Source organism: Serinus canaria, chromosome 2 (assembly GCF_022539315.1).
Source record: "Serinus canaria isolate serCan28SL12 chromosome 2, serCan2020, whole genome shotgun sequence".
NCBI lineage: Eukaryota > Metazoa > Chordata > Aves > Passeriformes > Fringillidae > Serinus > Serinus canaria.
Genome location: NC_066315.1, coordinates 2,636,793 through 2,663,330, shown reverse-complemented (window position 1 = coordinate 2,663,330; position 26,538 = coordinate 2,636,793). Strand labels below are relative to the sequence as shown.

The 26,538-nt window shown below is 46.9% G+C and overlaps 1 protein-coding gene across 1 annotated transcript in view; it reads right to left on the bottom strand.

Annotated features, from left to right (window-relative positions):
* OBSCN (obscurin, cytoskeletal calmodulin and titin-interacting RhoGEF) overlaps nt 1-26,538 on the bottom strand; it is a 181,351-nt gene that overhangs the window by 9,050 nt on the left and 145,763 nt on the right. Inside the window, 19 exon segments of the mRNA XM_050971811.1 lie at nt 1,756-1,878; nt 2,305-2,472; nt 2,582-2,692; nt 3,860-3,985; nt 4,550-8,132; nt 9,005-9,082; nt 9,511-9,556; nt 10,272-10,424; nt 10,711-10,737; nt 11,281-11,453; nt 11,576-11,653; nt 12,275-12,335; nt 12,862-13,062; nt 13,545-13,626; nt 15,065-15,233; nt 16,871-16,983; nt 17,342-17,475; nt 17,803-17,926; nt 20,541-20,780. Of these exon segments, the coding sequence (XP_050827768.1) occupies nt 1,756-1,878; nt 2,305-2,472; nt 2,582-2,692; nt 3,860-3,985; nt 4,550-8,132; nt 9,005-9,082; nt 9,511-9,556; nt 10,272-10,424; nt 10,711-10,737; nt 11,281-11,453; nt 11,576-11,653; nt 12,275-12,335; nt 12,862-13,062; nt 13,545-13,626; nt 15,065-15,233; nt 16,871-16,983; nt 17,342-17,475; nt 17,803-17,926; nt 20,541-20,780 (5,790 nt within the window).

Here is a 26,538-nt window from a genome sequence, read left to right as displayed (position 1 = left end):
ACTCAGATGATTTACCATGGAACTGGAATTCTAAGTGCATTCTGGACTCATTATTCATGGGACTCAGTTAGGAAGGAAAAAAATGCCCAGCAAACATTTAATCAGCAATCCTCCCACATGATGTGCCCCCTGTTTTGCTGCTGTGCTCAAGGCTGAGCCCAACTCCCTGCAACTCCCTGAGATTAAACCTTCCATGCAAATAAAATCTGGCAAAGAGCCTCAAACCATTGGATAAGCAGCAATTCCCCACCCAAACCCAAGGTATCAATGATTTTACAGGTTAGTGGTTGAATTGGGGGCTGTTTGTGCAAGAAGGAGCAGATAGAGCTTAGAAATACAGAAAAATATGTGCAGAAACAGCACAGAAAAGTCTGTTTTCAAATAATGGGTAAAAAAAAGAAATTTATTCCTGGTTATCTTAATCCTCCTGTGTTCAGGAGAGCAGGATTTTGCAAATTCCTGCCAAATCCACAGAACACAGTGGAAAATTGTAGATGCTGTTTCCCATTTTCCTTCCTAATTGGAAGAGCTTGTGTTTGTATCCTCCCCAAAATGTCTCCTGCAGTTGTGTCAAAAGGAATAAGGATAAAGAAAGTGGTGTTGGAGGGAAAGTGACTCACACCAGCTCCAGAGGGAAAGGGCAGAGAGCTGCTGCCCATGCTTATCCAGGAGGGAGGGATCGTGTGTTTGTTTGTTTGGAGAATTAAGTGAAGGAACAGGGAGCAGCAGAATCCAGGCTGTGTTTGTGTGGCTGCAGCAGGAATTGCTATCAGACATCACACTCATAATAGCAACAGCACACCCACCCCAAGAGAGACAGAACAGCCTTGGGGATTTGATACAAAGCTTTTGTAACTAAACAGGAAAACATCCACTTTTGACAAGGGCAGATAGTGACAGGATGAGTGGGAAGGACTTTAAACTGTGAGAGACTTAGATTAAAATGTCAGGAAGAATTTATTATTCAGAGGGTGGTAAGGCCCTGGCACAGGGTGCCCAGAGAAGCTGTGGCTGCCCCTGGATCCCTGGAAGTGCCCAAGGTGAAGTTGGATGGGGCTTGGAGCACCCTGGGATAGTGGAAGGTGTCCTTGTCCATGGCAGGAGGGCTGGAATTTGATGGTTTTTATGGTGCCTTCCAACCCAAACCATTCCATGATTAAATGATCCACTGACTTTCACCAGCCTCTGGACCAAGCCTCAAAAGAGAATATCAAAGGAGTAATGCAGTTTTGTCAAACTCTGGTTATCTTGTCCTGGCTCTTTGCCCTAAGCTTCCTCCATAGTCAATGGAAAAAGAAAGCACAGCTGGTCAGCAGAGGACAAATTGCCTGTCTGATAAATCATTTTTCTCCAGGACTATACAGAAAGCCTGAGCCTGGGATGATGTTGCTTCATTAGTGTCTCATTTTGTCAGATTACTCAGAGCTGAATATCAGACCAGGCATTTTCTCCTGTAGCTGCTCACTTTTTGGTTGTAGCTTCCACACAGCCTCATTTGATTCACACTTTAGCAAAGCCTTGAGACCTATGAATATGCAAATTCCTTGAAAACTATGAATATGCAAATTTCAGGTTGATTTAACCAGCACAACCCCTAACTTTTAGATAGTTAAATGATAGCTGTATGAATCCCATTCCTAACTCTAGACTGGGGAGTTAAATCAGGCTGTTTCTGAATAACAGTAAAATTTCCAGCTGGTAAAGAGATCATACAAACCAAGATGTTCCTTGCAAAGCAACAGGACAGCCCTTTACCTTCAGTCTTGCACTGGACAGTGTAGTGGACAGGGGTGTTGGTTTCCACAGGTTTCCAAACCACCTGCACTCCATCCTTGCAGACTTCCACGATGTCAGGGGGTGGAGGGCTGGGGGGAACTTCTGTGGAGAAGAGGCACAAACCCCATGAGTGTTAATAGCAGCACTGCTGTGATACAAAACTCTACACCCAGCATGTCTCAGCTGCAGATATATTATTTATATAATTTATATAATTTATATATATATTAAATATGTGTATGTTTTTTATGTATGCATACATGTACACACGGCTAGTGGAACAGCAATTTTGCCATCCCTAATTTAAAGTCAGTACTAAGATTTTGTCTTGGAGTGGCTCTTAATCCAGGAGAGAAAATTAAGAGTGGAGAAGAGGGAATGAACCCTGCACAGGCTGTGGACCACAGCAAGGGAGTGATCTTCCTCTGCACCCATGTGCAGAAATCTCAGCTCAAAGGTATTGATAGGTTACATTTTTGGGGGCAGAAATATTTAAATACCTATTTCTGTAGCTACTCATTCTCTCACCTGCTTTTCTTATGACACAAGAGGTGGATGCTGAGCCCAGAGAGTTTGTGGCCACGCAGGTGTAAATACCAAAATCCTCAGCATTAACAGAGAGAATGGTTAACAGCTGGAAGTGTTTGAGCGTGGAGGAGATGAGGATCCGGCTGCTGCCCTGGACAGGTGTCCCATCTGGAAAGCAGGAGATGGGGGACATAAGTACCCTGCAAATTATACCAAGATGTACTTTGCAGGCCCTGTCCTGAGGGTCAGGGGCTGTCTGGAGGGATGGCAGTGTCACCTCTGAACCAGCTGATGTGCAGGGAGGAGTGAGCTGCAGTCCGGCACGAGAGTGTCACGCACTGTCCGGCGGCCGCAGCCTGGTCCGTGAGCTCCTCCGTGAACGACGGGGCTGCAGAGAGGAGGGAAAGGGGGGATTCAGGATGGCCTGGATGGAGAGCTTGGTGGAAAACAAATCCCTGCAGGACATCAGAGAGCTTTTTTTAATGGTGTCAAGAACCTTTCTGCTTCATGGTGTCCCATTCCTTTGACCACATTTGGAGAATCCCTCAGAGCACACAGCTGAAGGAACCCTGTTCACCCAGGGGTGTGACAGACCAGATGGACCTTGGAAAATCCATGGGGAATATCTGCATTGCCCAGCCCTGGTACAAAAATAAATCCCTTCAGGACATCAGAGAGCTCTTTTAATGGGGTCAAGAACCTTTCTGCTTCATGGTGTCCTATTGCTTTGACCACCATTTGGAAAATCCCTCAGGCACAGAGCACACAGCTGAAGGAGCCCTGTTCACCCATGGGTGTAGTGTGACAGATCCAGATGGACCTTGGAAAATCCATGGGGAATATCTGCATTGGCCAGCCCTGGTACAGCTAAAGCAGCAGAACAGCTCAGAGGAGAGAGAGACCCTGTCACAGCAAGGGTTTTCCTCAGGCCAAACCTAAATGTGGGGACAAAACTGAATTATGGAATTTCGAGGATGAAGGGATCAAATAGGACAAGAGGAAATGGCCTCCACTTGCCCCAAAGGAGGTTTAGTTTGGATATTAGGGAAAATATCTTTATGGAAAGTGTTGTCAAGGACTGGAGGAGGATGCCCAGGGAGTCACCATCCCTGGAGGGATTTAGGAGATGTGTGACACTTGGGAATATGGTTTAGTGGTGGCCTTGGCAGTGCTGGGGTAATGGCTGGACTCAGTAAACTTGGAGGTCTTTGCCAACTAAAGGATTCTATGATCAAGACAGCACGAGAGAAGAAGATGGAAAGATGGAAACTGAAGAAGAAAAAACTCTGTAGAGCATCAAATCTGCTCCTATCTCCATGGGAAAGAGGGAACTCAGGTTTTCTTCTGCATTTCTCCACAGTGGCCAGGGGCTGCCAGCCTCCCACAGCTGCCCTTCCCAGTGTTTGTCTGGGCTCTGCTGAATGCTGGGACAGTAAAATGACCTCAGAAAATGCTCCTGATGGAGCCAAGGGGAAACTTGACAGGAATAAAACAATTCTTTCCTGAATCACCCTCTGAGGGTAAAACAAACCAATGACTCCTGCCACAGCAATACCTTTCTCCTTTGGGATAAGGCTTGGTAGCTTGAATGAAGGGAGTGCTGATTTCCTCTTCAGAGATCCTTCAGCCCCTATTAACAGCTCCTTTTCTGCAGCCTCACTTCCCAGCTCACCAAACTCTGCTGTGAGAAAGGATGAGAAGTCATCCAGGGCCATCCTTCTCCCCGTGGCATCTGTCTGCAGTGACAGTTCTGCCTTCACACATAAATAGTCACAGGTTCCCTTATTAACCAGCCTTTGATGAACAGGGAAGTCTGTGACAGCTGCTGCAAACAGAACAGTGCCCTGGAAGAACAGGGACTATCCACGGATGGCAGAGAAGAAAGGACAGACCCCCATGTCCAGTAACCAGGGTGACTTCAGCTTTCCCAGTCACTTTAACCTGAGAGATTTGCCATGGACAACAGCAGCAAGGAAAGCATCACCCAGCCCTGGTCTGCTTCTGTGCAACCTCAAACAGGGAATTTGAGCCCCTTCCATCAGTGGATTAACCCAGCTGGCTCTGCACTGAAGCCAGCCAGTACCAGAGACCTGATGGTGGAGACTGCTGAATTCAGAACCTGCCACGACCAGATCTGCAATTCCAGTCTAACCACAGCTTCAAACATGCTGGGGAAGAAAAGGGCAGCTGTAGCAGAGCCCAGTTATGGCAGCAAATCTGTGAAGGAACAGAGGGAAATAATTACCTTCCTCTGGCTCAGGAGATGTTTTTCCTTTTAGGATTCTTGAAATGTGAGCGACAGAAGCTTTTACTTTCTTCTTCAGACTCTGCTCCACCAACTGCTCCACTGAATGAGACCTTGCATATGGCTTAAAGAGTCCAGGCTTGCTGTGGAAGGAGCTTTTCTGCTTCCCACTGGAGTCCTTTTGGGAGCTATACATTGCTTTATGGCTCTCTGCCCCTTTCCTCGTGGCTAATAAGTTAGCTGCCTTTGAATCCTCGGATATTTCCAAACGGTTCTTCCTGTTCTTGTCTTCCTGTTCCCTGATACACAGTCTTTTATCCTTATGGAGATGTCCTGCAGGAGGGGACCTTGCCCTTTCACCAAGAAACATGAACCGTCTAGGAACTGGTTTGGGTGAAGGCTTCTTATAGCTCAGAAACTCAAATGGGAAATAAACAATGTCATATAAATCTGAGAAATTCAAATAGGCTGGCTCCACTTCTGAGATGTCAAATTTTTGGGGGCCGCTGCCATGACTGGGTGTTTCATCTGACAGGTCTTTGATTTTCACCAGAGAAACTTCTGGGTGTTTGCCAGTGTCCTTGATCACTGGCACGTGGATGGGTCTTCTTGGAGTGTCCAAGCTCTCTGTGGAGGAAAGGCTCTCTGGGCTGGAAGGGGAGGTCTCAAATGCCAAGTCCTCCAGGTGCTCACATTCATGAGGAACTGTCTGTGCTCCCTGCTCTTCCAGGACTCCTGGCTCCTCACTCACAGCAAGGTAGGGTTCTGCAAGGTCATCCTGCTCAGCGAGTTCTCCTCTTCCACCCTGTTGGACAGAAGGGAAGGAGGTGTCCATGTGTGCTTGGCTGCCTTTGTAGGACATCTCTCTGTGAGGAGAAATGTGCCTCTTGCTTCCCTTCTCTCCAGAAACTGACTCTGCCCAAACATTCATCTCCTCAGAGAGGGAAACCATCTCATCCACCAAGCCCTCCAGCACAGCAGACTCCTCGTCACTGTAAAAAGAAGATCTGTGGTGTGAGAGCTCCTGGCCATGATGATCCCTGCGGAGCAGTGGTGGGGCAGCTTTTCCAGCATCACATCTTCCACTTTCTAAGGCAGTGCCTCCACCCTCACCATAACCCTCTGGATATTCCTCATATATCAGTTCATAGGCTGAAGCTGGAGCAATTTCTGGTTGTGAAGCAGTTAATGCACCTGAACTGCCACTCTCCAGACCATCCAAAATCCCAGCCCTGTGCTGCTCAAGCACCCCATGTCCAGCCTTGGGGAGAGGAGCAGCCACAGCTTGTCCAGCTGCTCGGCTTCCACTTGCTGCCACAACAGATCTCATCTCCCTGTGAACTGACACCTCTGTGTGTTCTTGGTTTTCACCCTCCCAGACCTGAGGGAGGGCAGTGCTTTGGGAGGACTCAGCTCTGGCTGGGTGTCTGCTCTCCAGACCAGCAGGCTCTGAGCCATGGCCTTCAGGAAACTTCTGGGGTTCAGCTCCTTCATGGGCCAAACTGGAAACAACCCCTGTGACAGCTGAGCTTTTACTCCTCGGAGCAGCAAGTTTCTCCTTGCTGAGAGCCTGCTGTGCTCCATCAGAGGCCAGAGCTGGCACTGATCCTGGTGGTGGGATTTTGGGAGCAGCGAGCTGCTCTCCCTTCAGGACAGCTGCTGCTGTGTCTAAGTGAACAGGAGTCTGCTTGTGTGCTTGGCTTTCATCACCGTGGGCTGATGGTGCAGTGATTCCTGTAACAGCTGCTTCTGCTTCTTCCAGGACAGCAGATCTCATATCTTTATGGGTCTTCAGCTTCTGAGGAGCACCTTCACCAGCTGGGAGGGTACCTGGCTGTTTGCCCAGCATGACAGTAGCTGCTGGAACACTTTTCCCAGGAACTTCCTCACTTTTGTCTTTACATACTGGAAGTGATTCAGTTTCTGTTTGTTCTGTTGGAGCAGCAGAGCTTTCATGCTCCATGAGTTCTGATTCAGCAGTGCCATGAGCAGAAGTCTTTTCATCTGAATGTTTCTGCCTTTTGTCTTTCCAAGGTGGGGCTGGGGCTGTCCTTTTGACAAGCAAGCTTCCACCTGTTAGATCTGGGTGGGTGTCAGTGGGAGCAGATTCCTGAGGCAGACACACACCTCCCTCACTTGGAGGGGATGACTTTGGGGTGGTTTCTGACTGTGTGAGGGTTGAAATGAACTCTTTGCCCTCCTGAAAAGCAGAGTCCGAGGCATGGCCAGAGGCAGATTTACCCTCTGTGCTCTCGTGTTTTGGAGCTGATGGTGCTGTTACATCTGAGCACTGGGCAGTTGGAATGGGGCTTTTACCCTCCAAACATTCAACGTCCTCCTCAATCTCGGTGGCTTTTGACTTCTTCAGTAAACGCTTCCTATTCTCACTCCTGTGAGGTGACACTGGAAGTCCCTCTACCTGTTGTACAAGGGCAGGTGGGCACCCATTCCCCTCACAGTGTGTGGAGGCAGAGGGTTTCTCTCCTGAGCAATCCTTGCTGGCTTTCCTGGCGTCCCCTTGCTCTGCCGTGCCCGCAGAACATCCCTTGCCAGGCCCTGCGGAAACGTCGCAGTGATCGCTGCCTTCAGGGCAGCTTTCCTGGGATAACACATCACAGTCCTCCTCCAAAATCTCTTCTTCCCTCAGGGATCTGGAGGCTCTCAGCCTGTAGTCATCCAGGGAGCGGCTGCGGCTGCCACCAGCGATGGCAGGGTGTGGGGGCTTCCTGGCCGTGTCAAACGATGCGGATTTGGTCAAGGATCCCAGCAGACCTTCTTTGTGATCATCTCCTCCTCCTTCTTCTTCTTCTTCCAGTTCAAACTGCTCAAGGAGAGGTTCACGGAGGCCACTGAGGGGCACCTTTGAATACCCAGCCTTCCGGAAAGTCCTCCTGGCTCTGTCCAGGTGCCTTCTGAACTCCCTGCCTGGTGACGAAGGCGGCCTCGCCGGCAGCTCCGTTGCTTGGCTGTAGAAGGTGCTTTTAATGACACTCTGCCTGGGAACATAGGCAGATGGCTTCTCTGCCCCGTCCCCTGCCTCTCCACCTCTGTCCTGTTCAGATAAAGGTGTGTCTGGTTTTTCTTTCTGATGCACAAGCGATGTGCTTTCCGTGGAAGCCCTCAGGGATGAAGGCTCAGCAGCACCACTTTTTTGGGATGGCTCTCCCCGAAGGCTGGGAAGGAGCCTCTCCTCTTTCTCCTGTAAGACACTCGCCATGAGCTCTTTGCTTTCTGTGGGTGATTTATCCCCCACCTCAGCTTTCATTGAAGCATATTTCCTCCTCATGGGTTTTACTGGTGGGATGGAGCTTTTGGAGTGCTCCCATTCACTTGCACGTTTCAGAGGCTCGGGGTGGCTCGGGGCATCAAATACGGGCAAGTGAAGTTCAGGGGTGGAGCCAAAGTGCCTCTTTTTGGGGAAATTCGAGTTCTCGTTGTCTGAAGAGGAGCCACTGGTGCTGGATGAAGTGCTTTCCTCAATGAGGTGTCGGGAGATGGCCAGGGAGCTGTTGTCATGGGTCCTTTCCAGGATTTCTGGGATGGACCTCATCACCAGGATGGATTTGTAGCACATCAGGGAGCGCTGAGAAGGAAACACAACACAGCACAAGGAGATGGGAACGTGGTGGGAGTATGGAAAGCCAACACACCAAAATGAACTCCTGCACCCTTAAATACCACACCCATGAGTCTGATTAGGCACTGCCACCCTCTGCACCTGTCACCAATCCAGACCTCATTTTCTCTCCAAATCTTCCTCTTCACTGACATGACATTAAATTGGCTTTAGGGAACACACTTATTTTGGTGACCGGGAGGAAACAGGACTCTGTTTGAGATTTCCAAAGCCAATCTGGCCACTCAAAACAGATGGAAAGGAGTTTTTGATGGAAAACATCAGATGAGAGACTCGCTGGAGTAAATGGCTTTAAATCCTTTTACTGCAATACAAGCTACAGTGACTTAGGCCAGCAGAAGACCTACCAAGTGCAGGAGATGGGATTCCTCTGCTCTAAATTCTGCCATGAGGGGCATCTCAGTTGAAGCTGCTCTCCTTCCAGCCAGCAGAGAGAAACTGGCATGTTCAGAAGGCAATCAATCCAATTATTTGAGAGAACTTCAGGAAAAGAGGCACTTTCTTGGCACCTGTCTGTAATTCAGCTCTGATTGCAAAGGCAGCTGAGGGCACCCAACTTAGACACAACCTTGTGTCTTACAGGCTCCTGCATGGGTTTCCAGGCAGTAAAAGCCTAGATAATTAATTCCTGACACTTCCATCTCACCTGGGCTTTTTCCCAACTCCCAGCCACACTCAGATCTCTGCTGAGCTTGCTGTCCTAGCCCAAAAAATTTTCAAATGTTCAGATATTAAATCATCAGTTATAATATTACATTATTCAGCAATTTAAAATAGATGTAACTAAACAGAGTTAACACAGATTAGGGGCAACTCACCTGCCACTTGCTCCGAGCCACAATGAATTTGAGCTGTTTGGTGTTAATGAAATGAGCTGCTTCAAGAGGGACGTTGTGCTGCCAGGTGGAATGAGAGGAAAACCACTGGTTAAAAAATCCTGATTTCATTTCTTGAGGCGTTTTTGTTGGCTTTTTTTTTTTTTTTTTTTTAGAATTCTCTCTTTACACAGTTGTTTAATTTAGGAAAGTTACAGTAGATCAAATGCTGCAGTTCTTTCATAGTTAAATTGCAGACAAAATCAGCTTTTCAGTGATTAAATCAAGCCCTGTTCAATACTTGTCATTAAATCTTTTTTGCTGTTGTTAATTTTTAACTGTTTTCCTTAGTGATTTAAGGCTTTGGAATATAAACTTTGGTCTTGCAAGGCCAGTTTCCTTTCTGTACTGATGTGACAGAACAAGAGGGAATGGCCTCAGGTTGCACCAGGGAGGTTTAGATTGGATATTATGGAAAATTGTCTAATAAAGGACCAGGACAAACTTACCATGAACCATTTGTGGGAGAGACAGTCCAAAGCACTTGGCCTGGATCTGGTAAGAGAACAGATTGAATTTGAGTAGGAGATCCCCTCCAACAGCAATCACTGATCTTCCTGAAGGTGCTGCTGCATGCTGACACCCATGTACACTCAGGGCTGTGGCCTTGGGATGCTGATTTGGAGCACAGAAGCCAAAAAACACACAGCGGCTTCCAATTCAAGGTTTCCTTCCCCTGAGGGGAAAACATCCTCCTTTTTCAGTCTGACACCCCCCACAGATGCTCAGGAAGAGCTCCTGGCTCTTTGCAGAGCTCAAGAATGTCCAGAGCAGCTCTGAGAGTGCCTTTGCCTCTTTAGGGGTCCAGAATGAAAATAGCTTTGGCAGCAGGCAGAAAGAGTAGGAATGAAATGAAAATCAAATGCCTGTAAATATGCCTTCAAGCCAACTTTTGTACTTGAAGTTGCTTAATGAATGTGGTCAATGTTATTTAATTCCCTCCATACCAGTCTGTGCTCTTCCCACTCGTCTGTGTCATTCCAGAAACTCCTCAGCCTGGAGGAGGCAGGGAGCAAAGACATCACCACGCCAGGGAGAGGCCAATTTGGCAAATATCTGAGTTGTGGGTTGGGTAATAATGAGGAAGAATTAGGGAAAAATACAGCACATCTCACTCAGCTTTCTACTTTCCAAACCAAATGATGGGCTGGGATGTGCCAGCTGAGACACCAACAGCTGTGCACAGAGGGAGGCACAGGAGGGCACTCACTTGGGCTGCTGCTGCAGGATCCCTTTCATGAAGTCCTTTGCATCTTCACTCAAGTGAACAACATCAGGAATGGTCCATGAAATTTCCCCGCTCTGGATATTTAGGAGAGTTTTCCTGTCGTTCTCCCCAGCAAATGGAGACTTGCACGTGAGGCTTATTTATTGAACACCACAAAATGAAAGGAGAGAGGTTTTAGGTTTGTTTTTTTGTTCAAATGACAGAAGCACAAATGCTTACATGGGTTTTTTAAATACTGGAGGGGCTCCGTGCCTGGGACCTGCAGTGTTTGTGAGGAGCAGCCAGGAAATGAGGAAACCACCAAATAAATTGTCCTTATGATGGAAGGACTGAATGCTCCACTCAAATCCCTCACTTGAAAGTGCTGGAGGGCTCTGATGGACAAAGGGTTATGGAGGGAATGTTTCCAAGATTTATTTACCTTAAGTAGGTGATGACTCCGACAGCCCTGAGAAGAGAGGGAACACAAATGTCACTTTTGTCACTATTTTTCCATCCTTCTCGAGCCCCTCTTCCTGCCACTAGACACCCTGACACAGCAAGATCACCTTCTCCTCACCTTTCAATAATAATAAATCCCAAAAGCTATTGGTTTTTTCCATTCATTTCCCCCCTTCAAATTTTTTTAATTGTTCTCAAGCAATCCTGAATTTTTAAAGCACAGATAGAGGAAAGGACTCAAAATAATTCCTTTTTTAAACTTTTTTTTTTTTTTGCCTTTTCTAGAAAGCTCTTTAGGATTATTTCTTCTAGTTGCTGCCTGGAATAGAGATCATCTCCTCCAAGATGCTCCTTTGCATTAATTAGCAGTCAGAGTTCAATTATGGCTGAAAAAAAAATTAGAAGGAGCTTTAAAAGAGCCTTGATGGCTTTTGGATTGTCACTTTCAGTTTCCTGTGTTATAATCACTGCTCCATTTACTAATTAACAGCTAATGGAAATTCAGGCCATTGAGGGCCTGGAGAAGCTTTTTGGGAAAATGAGAGATTACCAGATATCAGTTGCTTTTGACACTGGTGACTGGGAAACAATTTCTGGGGCAACAAACTCTGGAGAGCCGTATTTGCTGTACTGGGGCTGCACGGGTGTGATCCTCTGGGCAAACCCAAAGTCACAGATCTTCAGGTCTTCCCTCTCAGGATAAACCATGAGGATGTTCAGTGGCTGTTGAATGAAAAATAAATAAATAAAAGGGGGATTTTTTTCTTGAGAGCAGGGAGTGTTTTCAGTTGTAAGAATAATCCAGAGAACACCCAATCCCTGGCCAGCAGGTCATTGTTAATTACCTTGATGTCCAAATGAAGGATGTTGTTGTCATGAAGATATTTGATTCCTTCCAAAATTTGCTTGATGTACAGTTTGACCTGAGAATTGAGCCCATTATTAAACAATTAATAAATAAACAATTATTAAACAGGGAGAGTAAATGGGAGAGTCCTGATTTCACCAAGATTTGATCTTTAAAGGTCCCTCCCAGTCCAAACCATTCTATGATGTTTCCCTCTGAGAATTTCTCAAAAAAAAATTATTTTACCAATAAATATTGGACACCTTAGCTACTAGATGGGAGATGTGAAACATTTTGAACTTTTAGCACCAAGGATGTAAAAAAAAATCTCTTAGAAACCAAAATTTCATCTTTTCTTTTAAAGACAGAACAGAAGTAGATAGAATACAGTTACAGGGGGATAAAATGGTACTGAGTAAGTGGAGATAGGAGCTCCAGATGACAGATAGCAAAGAAATTATGACAAGAGAGCAAATGTCATCTTTTTTTTAGGCTGAATGCAATCCTGGTGGTCAATCCCCCTGGCTGTTTGTAGTTATTCCCCAAAGAAACCCAGCTAGCAATGAAAGTTGCCAGGAGCACATTGTAAAGGCTGATTCTGCTTTGATGGATTGTCACTGATTCAGAGACATTTCTCATATTCCAAAAGGAAAATGCAGAAAGAACCAACTCTGGGTTGGTTCAAATGAGAAATTACCTCAGCTTCAGTGACCACGCTCTTCTTGAATAAACGGTCCAGGAGCTCTTCATTGCAGCATCTGACAGTGGCATTAAGGGACAACAGAACCACATGGAAAAGCTTATTTTGACTCTGGAGCCTCCTCCATCCAGCCAAGAGCAGAGTTCACCAGGTGATCTCAGGCTATGGGATCATCATGAAAGCCTCTGCTGCAGCAGAGACTGGGCTGGTCTAAACCTGGTGGTACTTCTGCTAAAACCTGCCTGTTGATTTTTGGGTTTCTGTTCTGCATTTCCCTCATGCTCACTTGGACTGGATCTCATGGAAACAGAGCTCATAACTTCCAGATGTTATAAATAACTAATTTTGGTGCTTAGTGGCTCAATCACACTTGTATATACAAGTCTGATTTTTCTCACCCAGCAGAAACTGAGGATTGGAGTGGAGCTCTCACAGAGCTGTGCTGTCCTGCAGTGCAGAGAATTGTGTGTGCCCTTTTCTCTCAGGAAAAAACAAAACAAATTTATTAATTACTTAGATATTTAATAAATGAGCTCTACCCAGTACGTCCCAGCCTCTTCAGCCAACTGCACAGAAAAGGATACAACTCCAGAATCAAAATCAGCGTTTTTCGTGTTTCAAACTCATCCAAGAGCCTGGTGATTCTGTCGTGGGACAGAGAGGCAAGAATATCCCTCTCTTGATGAGCTCTAGACTTGGTTTTGCTCCGCAGAGGGATGAATTTGGCAGCACAGGACACCCTGTTCCCCTTGTGCACCACCCGTTTCACGAAGCTGAAGCAGCCCCTGTGCAGGAATCGAAGGACAAACCCCGATCAGACCCGGGCAGAGATTTTCCCCCAGCCTGGCCTTTGACAGCTCCCTGCTGCTCCGTGCTTCAGTTCTCCAGCACGAAAAGCTCATTTTGCTGTGTGTGAGGTGCTGTTGCCCTCTCCTGGCTGTCTCCAAAGGGAAGCAACTTGTTCCCATCGAGGGAAAAGCTGTTGCAGCTGATGCAGGCTCGTGCTGGTGCTCCTGCATCCCTTGGACAGACCAGATGTGACAGACTTGGGATGCTCCCGTTGCCAAGAGGCAACATCCAGGCACTATCTATGAGCCTTTGGATGTTTTTTTCTGGTTGGAGCTGCCCCAGCACACCTTGGAGTGAGATCCCACTTCTGCCTTTATTTCCAGCTTCTCAGGACCCACCTCTGCCTCAGCAGCTCAGATGGGCAGTGAGATATTCCCTGGCTATACAGTGATGCTGTACAGTTGGAAAATTCACTTACCTCCCAATCTCCTGCTTAACCTCATAATGGGAGTGGAGCTTTCTCCTGGTGGCCACTTTCTTTCCTTCCTGGTCTTTCTTAGCTTTGGAAATGAAGAAAAACAAAAGGGTAAATACTCAGACAGCAACGCCTTGCTGATAGTGTGAAAAGTTGTTGCAGGACAATTTAAGGCAGGAAAAATTAGAGGGGTCTTCTAAACTTTTAAGGAGAATTAAGTGGAGTTGTTTGATAAGAATGTGTCAAAATGAATTGTGGGGTTCTCCAGAGGAGGGGCTGCCCCATCCCTGGAAGTTTGTGAAGGTTGGATGGGGTTTGGAGGAACCTGGGATAGCAGAAGGTGACACTGCCCATGGCAGAGGGCTGGAATTAGAGCATCTTTAAGGTTCTATCCAACCCAAACCATTTTGGGATTTTGTGATTTGATTTTATCCTGGATCCTGCCATGCTGGCCATATAAAAATGCTACACAGGAACACAGAACACATCCCATACAGGTACCAGAACATGACTGCAACAAATTACACATTGCCATGGCAGTGGAGGCAACTCCTGCAGCTGAGAGGGTGGCATTGCCCTCCCAGGTGACAGGGTGGCATTGCCCTCACAGGAGAGAGGGTGGCATTGCCCTCACAGGATAGGGGTGGCCATTGCCCTAACCGGTGAAGAGGGTGTCATTGCCCTCACAGGGTGCGGAGGGTGCATTGCCCTCACCGGTGACATGGTGGCTTGCCCTCACAGGTGAAGGGGTGGCATTGCCCTCACAGGTGACCGGGTGTCTTGCCCTCCAGGAGGAGGGTGGCATTTGCCCCTCCCAGTGCGAGGTGGCATTGCCCTCACAGGTGAGAGAGTGGCATTGCCCTCACAGGTGAGAGGGTGGCATTGCCCTCACAGGTGAGAGGGTGGCATTGCCCTCCCAGGTGACAGGGTGGCATTGCCCTCACAGGTGAGAGGGTGGCATTGCCCTCACAGGAGAGAGAGTGGCATTGCCCTAACAGGTGAGAGGGTGGCATTGCCCTCACAGGTGACAGGGTGGCATTGCCCTCCCAGGTGAGAGGGTAGCATTGCCCTCACAGGTGAGAGGGTGGCATTGGCCCTCCAGGAGATATATTGGCAGTGCCCTTCACAGTTTACAGGGTGGCATTGCCCTCACAGTAAGAGGGTGGCATTGCCTCCCAGGTGACAGGGGGCATTGCCCTCACAGGTGGAGGGGCAATTGCCCTCCCCAGTGAGAGGTCGCAGTGCCCTCACAGAGATATAGTGGCATTGCCCTCCCAGTGCCAGGGTGGCCTTGCCCTCACAGGTGAGAGGTGCATTGCCCTCCAGCGATAGAGTGGCATTTCCCTGACATGTTCCAGGGGCATTGCCCTCACAGGTGAGAGGGTGGCATTGCCCTCACAGGTGACAGGGTGGCATTGCCCTCACAGGAGAGAGGGTAGCATTGCCCTCATAGGTGACAGGGTGGCATTGCCCTCACAGGTGACAGGGTGGCATTGCCCTCACAGGTGACAAGGTGGCATTACCTTCACGTACGACAAGCTCTGCTTTGCACAAAACCTCCCCTCCTGCATTTCTGGCAACACAGGTATAAACACCACCATCTTCCAGGGCAGCATTGTCCACAATTAAGAAATATGTTGTTCCTTCCTTCCCCTGATGGACCCTGTCGCTGTCTGTCAGCAGTGAAGTGCCCTGAGGGAAGGAAATGACATTTTGGCACTGGAAAATCCAAGATGGAACAGATGTTTCTGCTCTTCTGATGCCTGAAGTTTCAGCTTTTATATTTTCACATTCTGTGCTGCTTTAGTGTGTGGGTCTGAGCTTCCCATCAGGGCATGGTGAGCTCTGTGCACAGAGCAGGGAGACAAAACAATTCCTGCTCCAGCTGGGCACCAAGGACAAATGAGCCCAATCTCAGGCCAGGAGCACAAACCCCGTGGGCTGGAGAGAGAAAAACAAGCAGGGTGGGAGTGCCTGGGCTAAAGCTGGGCTGGGACAATGAACTGCAAGGTGGGAATGGAGCAGAGCTGATCCCAGGGAGAGACCCCGGGAGCACTGGTGCATTTTGGGGCCATTTTGGGTCATCTTGGGTGCAGCCCTGGCTGGGCTCTGCTGCTGCCCAAGGTGCATCCATGGAGGAGATCCTTGGAATCAATCCCTGCTCTATTCTTTAGCTCTGTCCAGCCTCTGTTCTAGGCCAGCCTCTCAAGGCATCACTTCAAAAGCAAGATATGGGAGCAGAGCTACAACACAGACTATTTATGTGAGCAAACCTCATGGAGAAAATGCTGCTCAGGGGAGTGGTGGAATCACCATCCCTGGAAGTGTTTAATAAACAACTGGATGTGGGTCTGGTTGACAAGGTAGTATTCTGTCAGAGGATGGACTGAGTGATCTTGGAAGTCTTTCCAACCTGAATGGTTCTGTGATTCTGGTTTTTTGCTATGAAGAAAGGGGCAGGATTGAATGTGTGTGATAAAGAGCAGATTGTGAGTGTTTGCAAAAGGTCCCTATGACAGTAAAAAGTGAGATTAAAAATATATAATGATAGGTACATATATGTCTATAACCCGTTTTCCCACATAAAATCTCCGTTTCTGAGGTTTTCCTGATTAAACTGTAACAAAAATTTAAGTTAGAGTAAATCACTCCACAGCAGCACCAGCTCAGTGCTTGATGGGATTTAAAAGGTATCAGATACAAGAAATTATTGGGGAAGAAATGAAGGATAAGACACAAAGCATCATTTGATAAATGCTTGATTTGCCCATGGTGTGGCACTATTTGGTCCATCATCATCAGTGTCCTCTGTAAGAGCTTCCAGATGAGAATTTACAGCAGATTGGGGCTCTTCAGCCTGGAAGGGAGGCTCTAGCAAGATATAACAACAATGTTGTAAGGAATAATAAATAATTTCTCTCCCTTCTATGGCATATTCATTGTCCTTAGTCACTCTGATTTTACCAAGTAGTTGCAGGAAAGATACAGAGCCTGGAAGTCACACTGACAATTGGGATAAGCCACTCAATCCCATTCCTGCCCCCAGACTGCAGCACACATCTCAGTGGCACTCAGGTAGAAACAATTTCTCTTCCTGCTCTTTTTGGTCCCCAAAACCATCCCTGTATCTCCCTCTCTGCAGGGTGACACGGTGACAACACAGGGAGGGATGCACAGGTGCTGCTCCAGTGGGAACAGCTGGTTCCACAAACTCTGCAGACACGATCCAGAGTCAGTGGGAGAGGTGTGGGAGGAAAGAGTAGATGAAATTCCCCGTGGAACTGTGCACTAGAGTCCTCACTCTCAGCCAGAGAAGAGTCTGCACTCACCTTGAACCACAAAACTGTGGGCTGAGGGGTTCCTTCAATGACTGCCTGGAATTTGGCACGTTCCCCAGAGTTCACCTGCACGTCCTCTATTGTCACTTGCATGTAGGGAGGACCTGGTGAGAAAGGAGCATTTGCTGCCTGCACAGCACTGCAACTTCTTTCCCAATGTGCTGACAGAGGTGGAGTCACTCAATGGGATTTACAGGACAGGCCATTTAAGATGCAACAGCAGTTTAAAGTCAAATCAAGAGGTACAACAGCAATATATTTGGGGTTCTTCATGCTGACATTACTTTTAGGCTTCTTATCTTCACACTTAATTATTACTTTTTGTTTAATAAACAGTTACCACTCAAAAATTAAAAAATTAATTTAAAAATTTTAAATTAAAAAAAAAAAAACAGTTGGGAGTTGTTACCAAAAGAGAAGACAGTGAGAATCATGGGACTGGGAAACAGAGTTTGGTCTTACTTGTTGGAGTCTTCTCCTCAGTCTTATACACTCGAGTTCTTTCTGTGGTCTCAATGTAAACTTCACTGTGCACGTCCCAGACCACGTCTCCTTCTCTCCTGTACCAGCCTCCTGCCCCTGCATCTGGGGATGTTCTTTCAAGAAACCCAAGAGAAAAGATCATGGCATAGCCACATACAAGAGGTGCAGGATCACACCCTGCCACTGATCTGTTTAACCAACAGACAAAGACTTATTTGCTTAAAATTAATACAGGAAGAATTTTGGTTTGGGGGGGGGGGGGGGTTAATTTCTCTCCAACATTTTTTTGCTCTTTTTTGACAAAGCATTGTCACCAGGATTCTGAAAATAATGACAAACCTACAAGAAACTGTTTGGGTCCACCACAGAGGACTTGCTTTTCTAGCACCAAAGTCAGAAATCCACGTGGATACCCTGGATATGTGGAGGTGGGTACTCACCTGTCGATGGGAACAGTGCGCTCCCCAGTGCTTTCCCCTGCAGCAGCCTCCTCTTCCCTGGAAGGAGCAGGGCTGGGCTTTGGCACCCCTGGTTCTTCAGCTGGAACCTCCCTCTGAGCTTTGGCTGGCAGCAGAAATTGGCCAAGTTAGACATGCCACCCGTGAGACCACAGCCAAAACCCAGAGCCAACCTCTGGAGCCGCCTCTGGTGTGCCTCGTGCCAGAACTGAGCCCACCTGACCTCAGCCACTGAAGGTTAGAGGAGAGTTTGGCACTTTTGCAAAAAGCACATGAAACAAAGGGCTTGGGCAGCACCAGAGTGGTGGCACTTGGCTGACTGGGCTAAACTGACTGCTCTGCAAGGAAAGGCACACAGACAAAGGGGGAAAGGCAGCTGGTAGGGACAGGGAAATCCAGGAGAGCTGGAAGGATAGTGTGGGTTCACACAGCCTTTGAAGGGGATAATTTAACCATGTCTGAGTTCCAGCTAATGGCTGTGAGGAAGTCATGGAATCACAGAAGCATCCAGGTTGAAAAGGACCTTTAAAAACAAGTCCAGACATGAACCCAGTACTGACAAGTCCACCCCTGAAATGCATTCCAGGGAATAACCCAGTCTTAGCTTTGTCCACATGAATTCTTCCATTCAGCTTTGTGTTAGAGCAGTTCCTGACTCACTGCTGTGTTCACAGACAGCACCAGGGACATGCATGAGCCCACATCCATGTGAGCTGGTGGTCACAGCAGGTCCTGGCTGAGGATATTCACAGAATTCCCAGAATGATCAGGTTGGCAGAGACCTTCAAGATCATCAAACCCAACCCAGCTCCAACAGCTCAACTCAGCCCTGGCACCCAGTGCCACATCCAGGCTTTGTCAAACACACCCAGGGATGGGCACTCCACCACCTCCCCGGGCAGCCATTCCAGAACTTTATCACTCTTTCTGGGAAAAACTTTTCCCTGCTCTCCAGCCTGTATTTCCCTGGGTGCAGCTGGAGGCTGTGAGCTCTGGGTGTGTCAGAGCTGCAGTGCTGTGGTCTCTGGAAGAGCCCAATATCAATATGATTGATATGGAGGTAATATGGACTCTTACAGAGGACCTGGTGATGTTTTAGCATCAGCATTGCTGCACCTCCACTGGAAAATATCCTTGTACAGCTCTGAGTTACACCAGAACAAGGTCTGGCACGTGGGGCTTGATGAAACCAAAAAATGGTGCAGCTTGATGGCCCTTTCCGTTATTTTTCTTCTTTTAATATTAATTATTTTATCAGATATAGATTCAAAACCTGGTTTGATCTCACATTCCAGAAGTACCTGATTGTCTTGTGATATTGACCCTTGGAATTATGCACTGACATAAAGTGCATCATCTCCTTTTTCATTTCAGGAGAAAAAGTTAAATCCAGAGGAGTTTTCTACCCAGCAGGTAGGAATATTTTAGGGAGCACTTTAGGGATGTTTGGTGGTGGCTGGTTTTGGAAAAGAACAGCTGTTTCTAGAAATCACATAAAACAGCTCAATTGGGGTGGAAAACATGGTTATTCAAGGATTTAGTGGATCAGAGATCCCAGGTTGTGGGATTGTGCTGTCCTATCACCAGCACTATTGAAATATTTACCTCCTTTTCATTTGAGGCATGTGAACATAGAGAGGGGTGTCAAGTCTCCATCTGATTAAAATAATTCCCATACCAGGTTTAGTTTAGCACAGATGAAAGACCTGCCAAACCATCTCATTCCTAATTTTATTTTCTCTTTAGCTGTGACTGAGGAAATAATCGGCTAGGTGACATTTTACATAGGATCTTTGAGTCATCCCACTCCACCAGAGGATTATTTCCAAAGATGATTTGTGACTAGAAAGGAAAAAAGGTTTTAAAGCCCTGATATTTTTATGCTGTTATTTTGGGTCTGATTCCATGAACAGCTTTTATTCCTGCTAAGTAAGAATATTTATTTTTAAAGGAATTATCTGGAGTTTGAGGGGTGAAAGTTACTTGGTGTTGCCCTTTGAGTTAACAGTGGTGGAGAACAGTTATTCTGAATTGACACAGAGACAGCTTAGACAAGTGGTTATGGCAGAAGCAGAGGAAGAGTGGAAGGGTTGTCGCTCATCCATGATTTTTTAAAACAACAAAAAGACAAAAGAATTGCTCTGGCAAGACAGAGTCACATACACAGCTGGTTTTAGTCACTCAGAAGCTGCAAGGAGTCTGTCAGGCTCCAGGGTCAGTGAAATGCAGGTGAACTTGAGGCACCCAACCCTCTGGAAGTCTCTGACAGTTGGTTTACGACATTAAAGACATTTCCAGCTTGTTTATAGCAAACAATACAATAAAGAAACCTCCCTTACCCACCCCACCAAATCAAAACCCAAATTATTCTCTGAATGTCAAGGAGGGATCTCACCCCAAAAGTACTTGAAGCAAAACCAGAAAAAAAGCCCAAAGGTGGAAAAGATCCCCTATGCCTTGATTTTGGGCAGGTGATGAACCAAACTCTATTTCAGCCATGGTTTTCAAACACCTCCTGCTTCCAGAAAGATCTGCCCCAAACTTAGATCCAACCTAACCCCAACCCACCCTCCATGGTCTGAATGCTCTCTCTCTTAATCTTGATCTGCTCAAAACACAACAACAGAAAAATGAGCTTACGAGCATCATTACTGGCATGCTCAGTATTTTTCTGTCTCCCACCTCCCGGGGGACATCTCCCAGCTTCACAACAAACCTACCATGGCCTCCAGCAGTCTGGGTTTGGGTGCTGGCTTCATGAACCACCACAGAGGGCTCTGAGGGAGCAGAGCCAGGAGGGACAAGGCCAAGGCCACCCTCTGCTCTCATGCCTGGGGGAAGAGTCACCAGCAGTGACGCCGAGTCCAGCAGCTTTCTCAGGGCTGTCTTGATCTCCTTGTCAGCGCGCTGCAGCGACGCCTGCACAGAAGTCTCCATCTCTGGCTGGGGGGAACTCATTCCTACAGACAAAACAACAGCTTTTCTCTCTTCAGGGCAAAAAGGAAAGCAGCAGCACCATCCGACCCATGGAAATATCTGCCACCGTGTCATTTTCCCCTCCTAGAGAAGGGAGTTGATGGAGAAATGCTCATTCCAGCAAGAGGGGTTGTAGTGAGGGTTAAAATAAGAAGGCTGGCAGAAAACACTTTGGAGAGTTGTGTCTCAGCAGGCTGGGGACATTGTGCCACCTGTGTGAACACCTGGCCTGTTCCCAGACAGTGGAACAAAGGATCCATCTCCCAGCTCAACCCGACATTGGCTGGTCTGTCAGAAATACCTTTATTAATCCTAGAGTCACAGAATATCCTCAATGGGAAGGGATCCACAAGGATCATCCAGTCCAGCTCCCAGCCCTGCACAGCCACCCCAACAATCCCTCCCTGTTCCTGGGAGTGTTATCCAAACACTCCTGGCAGCTTTAGAGCCATGTCCATTCCCTGGGGAGCCTGGGCAGTGCCCAACCACCCTCTGGGGAAGAACCAGCCACTGGGTGAGACAATGAAATGAACCCATTGCACTGATACAGACCCTACATGAAGGAAGATGTTATCTCACAGGCAAGGAGAAGGAGTGAACAGGAATCAGCCTCATCAGTGACTCTGGAGAAGGGCAGGGGAATGAAGGGGGGGCTGTTCTTTCTTTCTCATCAAAGTCTGGCAGAAAAGCCACTCCTTGCTCTAGGGTGATGTCTTCGTCCTGCTTCACAATGCCTGAATATTTCTGATGGGTTGGGATGGGATCACAGACTGTAGGAGCTCATCTCACCCAGCCTGATAAACCTCCCACAAATCCTGAAAAGGCACAACAAAGGGATGGATGTACCTAGGGAAGCCTCAACGTAATCATGAAGACAGAGAAAATGCAGGTCAGGTTAAGACAATGATCACGTTCATGATGCAGATGCTCACCAATCAAGAGAGAAAACTCAAATCATCACATGGTTTGAGAAAAAAAAAAAGAGCATTTGGAATAAACAGCTCTGACTTGTTTAATGTCATTGACATTAATGAGCATGCCCTGTAGGGGTTTTGATTCTGTTCTTTTCCTTGCCTCAAGAAAGTCAATTCCCATTATAGACCTGAGAAAATGAAGTTGAAGGCTATGTGTGGATGAAGACCTCTCACTTGATTTTTGTTTTCAATGATCGTGATGGTGACAAAATACTTATTTCCTGAATCTGTCCATGGAAAAATAGCAAGATTTGCTCACATGATGTCCCAGACTGCCCATCAGTGTTCATCAGCACTGGGCTGGCTGGAAGACATTAAATACTTTCCTAGAGAAATACCTGGATTCTCTGGTGTTCCTGCTGTGATTTCTGCCAGCTGGTGCTGTCCTGTGAACTGGGCAGCTGCCAATGAGTGACATGATTGGAAAGGCATGAAACATTCAGTTAGGAAATATATCCTCAGGTGTATAGATATGGATCTAGAGGTTGTATACAATCACTGGTCTCTTCCATGCTCTAACACCATCACTTCCCTCCCTGCCCAAGGGACACTACACCACCTCCTTCTTTTGGACAGGGATTCAGGCTGAGGAACTTTGATATCCCCCAAGATACACAGACCTAACAAACACCACAAGGATGATGCCCTGTGATGGACAACCTCTTTCCCAGCTCTAAAATCTCAGCCTTGAGCCTTCCCACCCCACGACTTCAGCCCATCCCCAGGAACTCAAGACTGACACATCTTTTGAAGCTCCACTTCGGTCTCAGAGAAGGACCCAAGAGTATGTGAATCATTCAAGATTCCTGAGCTGGAAATATCCCTAAAACTGGATTTTTTCACTTCAATGTTCCTGAAACTGTCCATAAAAAAGAAGCCAGAGCCCAACTGCATTAATATTCTTGGACTGCAACCCAGTTCCTGCTGAAGTCAGCAGGAGAAGAGGATGAGCTGATGGAATACCAAGTGCTGTAACAAAGAACACAGAAGCCCAACAAGTCCAGTGACAGCTGATGCAAGACATTTATTGATTTAAACCCAGCATCTAACAGCATATCTTGCCCTTGACTTTTTTTTGTGTTTTTTTTTTCTTTTTTGTATCTCAAGCAAACTGAAGTTTCCACTTTATTAATACCCATTTACCTCCAGGAATTTCAGTAAAACATTCACTGTATTAAAATCTTTCATACAGCTGTATCTTTTCATCTACAGGAAATAAATCCCCACACAGCTCATTAGTTATCTACACAGTTTAATCACTTACAAGCATAATTTTTAACCTCTAGGAAAATATTTTGAAAGTATACGTAATGAACTTTTCATAAACCTTTCACTTTTTGAACAAAGCCCTGCATAGGATTTTGAAAATTCCCTTCAATTGATTCTCTTTTGCTTAAATATCAAAAGAAAATGTAAACAGATGTTAATTGCTTTGTGCTAATGAATCAAAGTATAATTATTTCTTCTATGACCACCTGAAGTGCAGCCTTAGAGATTCTGTAGAAAAACCTGAGTGTCGACCACACCAGGAGGAAACCTCCACATTCCTTTACACATCCTCATTATCTTTTGTTTGAATATTACATTTTTGGAAGACAATCACAGGGCAAAATCTTTTCTCAGCAGTATCTTCATAAATCTGAATAAAATCCACTTCCTTCTGTGGAATTATTCGAGATTGACACTGGAATAACGGTGATCAGAATCAGGCTCAAAATAAAAGAAATATTTTCAGCTTTGAAAGCATTTCCCTGTTGTGTGTGTGTTACTCTCCAATGTACAGTGCAATATATGAAAAAAGCACTAATATATATATCCATCGTATTGCTTCATTATAAAACAAACAGTATAAACCAAGGAGATGTTATAAAAAATGGGATAGTACCATAAAGGAAGCTTGATTTCCTTCACCACTGGAAAAGCATCCTATATCATGAAGGTAGTGCACACGACATCCTGAGTGGATGTTGAAAGTGAAAGGCTGTGAAATCAATCTGTTCATTTTAGTCAGCACAAGGTGCAGCTGCAGAATGAAAAAAAAAAAACTTTTCTACAAGCACCTTCTGTGAATTCATTCCCTGTTGGCAGGAATATTGCCTCCAAAACAAGCTCCTCAATACCACCTGGCTGGGAAACCCTGAGCCAACATCATCCATTCCTTCCCAAGGCAGAAACTCCCTCCACCCTCTCTCCTCACGCTGCTAAGAAATTCAGCTGTGCCTGAGCGTTCCTGGTTTCCCTAAACCCCAAATGAACACTTCTACAGAGCTCAGCTGGGACAGGGTGTGGGGGCTTTTCACCCCACGTCTCTGTCACCAGAGAGGGCCAGGGCAGGGTCCTGCTGAGATCAGTGAGCTCCAGCTGACTCCAGCTGGCACCAAGATGTGGGCCTGGGAGCTCATCTCTTTTCAGAGCAGCTTGTTGGAGGTCTGGGCTGCATCCATTTTTGGTGAAGCCAAGAGGGATGGGCTGTGCTCAGTGCACCTCAGCCTCCCCCTCATGCAGCATTCCTGCTGGAAAGCTCCAGAGGAACCCCACAGTCAGTCCCTCTCGGAGGCATCTCGACCTTCCTGGTTACAGTAAAATGATGCAATTGCAACTGGCAGCCCAATACATTTGGAACAGATCTATGTTTCAACTGAATAGTTATGGTAAAGCTCTTTTTTCTCTCTTTTTTTTAAATTTAATCTGTCTTTGTGCTCCTGCTGCTTTGCCATAGCTCAGTGGTAAATTCCTCTTATCACATATAGGGGACATCATGGATTAATCTGTTAGTAGGAATGTTTCACCACTGGCACATTCAGGAGAACAAATCCTCATCCAGTCATATTTATTGGCAAAGACTACATCTGTGGTCCTCTGAAGACCACATTTGTGGTTCTTTGTACTTGTTAATGTTTGATTGCAGATGCAGAAATTATTTTGTGCAGCACATTAATCTTTCAGTGCATGTTAACTGAATTATATTTCAAAAGATATGGTTTATAAATCCACCACACTAGAATGCAGAATAATGAAACCTACATTATCAGACAACTAGGAAGTGGACTTGAAAATATCAGTCATTTATAAAAGACAGTCTTTTTCACTTAAAGAGAAGAGAACAACAAAACTCTTGCTTCCTCACAACAGTGGGACTCTCCCCACTGACTAGAGTCAAACTGGGATTTCAACCAAAAAATGCCTGAGCAGCCCTTTGAATCCCTGGTATATGTAATATCGACTATATATATATCTCATGATATGGCAGAAGACTAAAAAAATGCAACCAGACTGTGCATCTTGAAAGGTTTATGAAGAAATTTTGGTAGAGCTAATTGGTGTCACAAGTGTAGAGCAGAGTCAAAGCACAGTGAAGCTTCATGACCTTTGGGCCCACACGGTGACAGGAGACACCCCCTGTGCTGGGCTACTGAAGGATGCTGAAAAGCTTAGATACTTTCACCTCCTTGCCACACCAAAAACTGGCACATGAAAAAATCATTAAGTTTATGGACAAAAAAAACCCCACACTTCTTCATCTATATTTCTGTCATAGGTAGAAGAATCAGGCTTTTCCTAAACCTCCCATCACTGCTCCACTATGGAATGATACATGTTCACCTAGATCAAAGCTTTTAAAGTTACAAACTGTTCTGACAGACTGTTCCCTTTAAGACTGGAAAAGCTTGACACATCATATTTAAATACATTCCCTTGTAATCTTTGCCACCCATTCCCCTTGCCTACAACAATTCTGATTTATTTTTTTTTTAACATAAAGCTGCTTTCTTTGCTGTTAAAAATCACGCTTGCGTCCGCTCAGCTCTGGGAGAGATCTTCTGTGCTGATGTGCAAGGTGACAGGCTCGCCAACAGTCCCGTAGCTGAGGGTTCTGGTGGAAACTTCAGTTTTGAAGCTGGACTGCCCGTTGTCGGCGGAGCGCTGGACCTCGGTGCAGAACGAGGGCTTCACCGTGAAGGAGGGGCCGGGAGGCGCCGCGCGGGCGTCGCTCACGCGGAAGGAGATGTTGGAGGGGCCCGAGGGCTGCACACCAGCCACCCGAGAGGCTGACAGGAACACGGCCCCGGGGACGTGCTCCTCGTACTGGCTGAAGAACCTCTGCCTGGGCTCTGGCACCACGGGCCTGACCAGGCTCAGCAGCACCGGCTTGCCGATGGTGGGCTCGTTGATCTCCGTCTGCAGCACGGAGATCTCGCAGGGTTTCTCTGCCGTGGGTTTCTGATCCTCACACCTGTAGGTCTCGCCTTCCTGAGGGACATAATCCTCCAGGTCCTCCAGAGTTAAGAGTTTGCCATTGTGGGTTAAAATCTTGCGGTCCCGGGTGCTGATGTCGTCGGTGTGTGGCTCCTCTGGCTCATCCACGATGATGTCCTCTTCGGGAAGGATGTCCTGTATTACTTCAGGCACCTCCTCTCCAACAGGCCAAGACACATCCACTTCATCGAGCCCTTCCTTATCCTCTGGACTCACTGGGGAGAACAGAACTTGGTGTTGGTCTCCAGCAGCTGTCCCAAAACTGAAGACCAAAGGCTCGCCCCCGCAGGCGAGCAGAGGGGAGGTGGCGCCTGACCCGCAGTCAGCACGTGGCTCCTGAGGGCAGCTCTTTCCTTCAGTCCCATAATCCATAAATGAATCACTTCCTAATTGTTCGGACCCACACGGGGAGTTTCTCTCTTCGCTGCTGACTTGAGGTCCTTCCTGCTCGGTCGTATACACCAGAGGCTGGATGTCACCTTCAGAGAGCCCCTCATTGGGCAGAGACTTT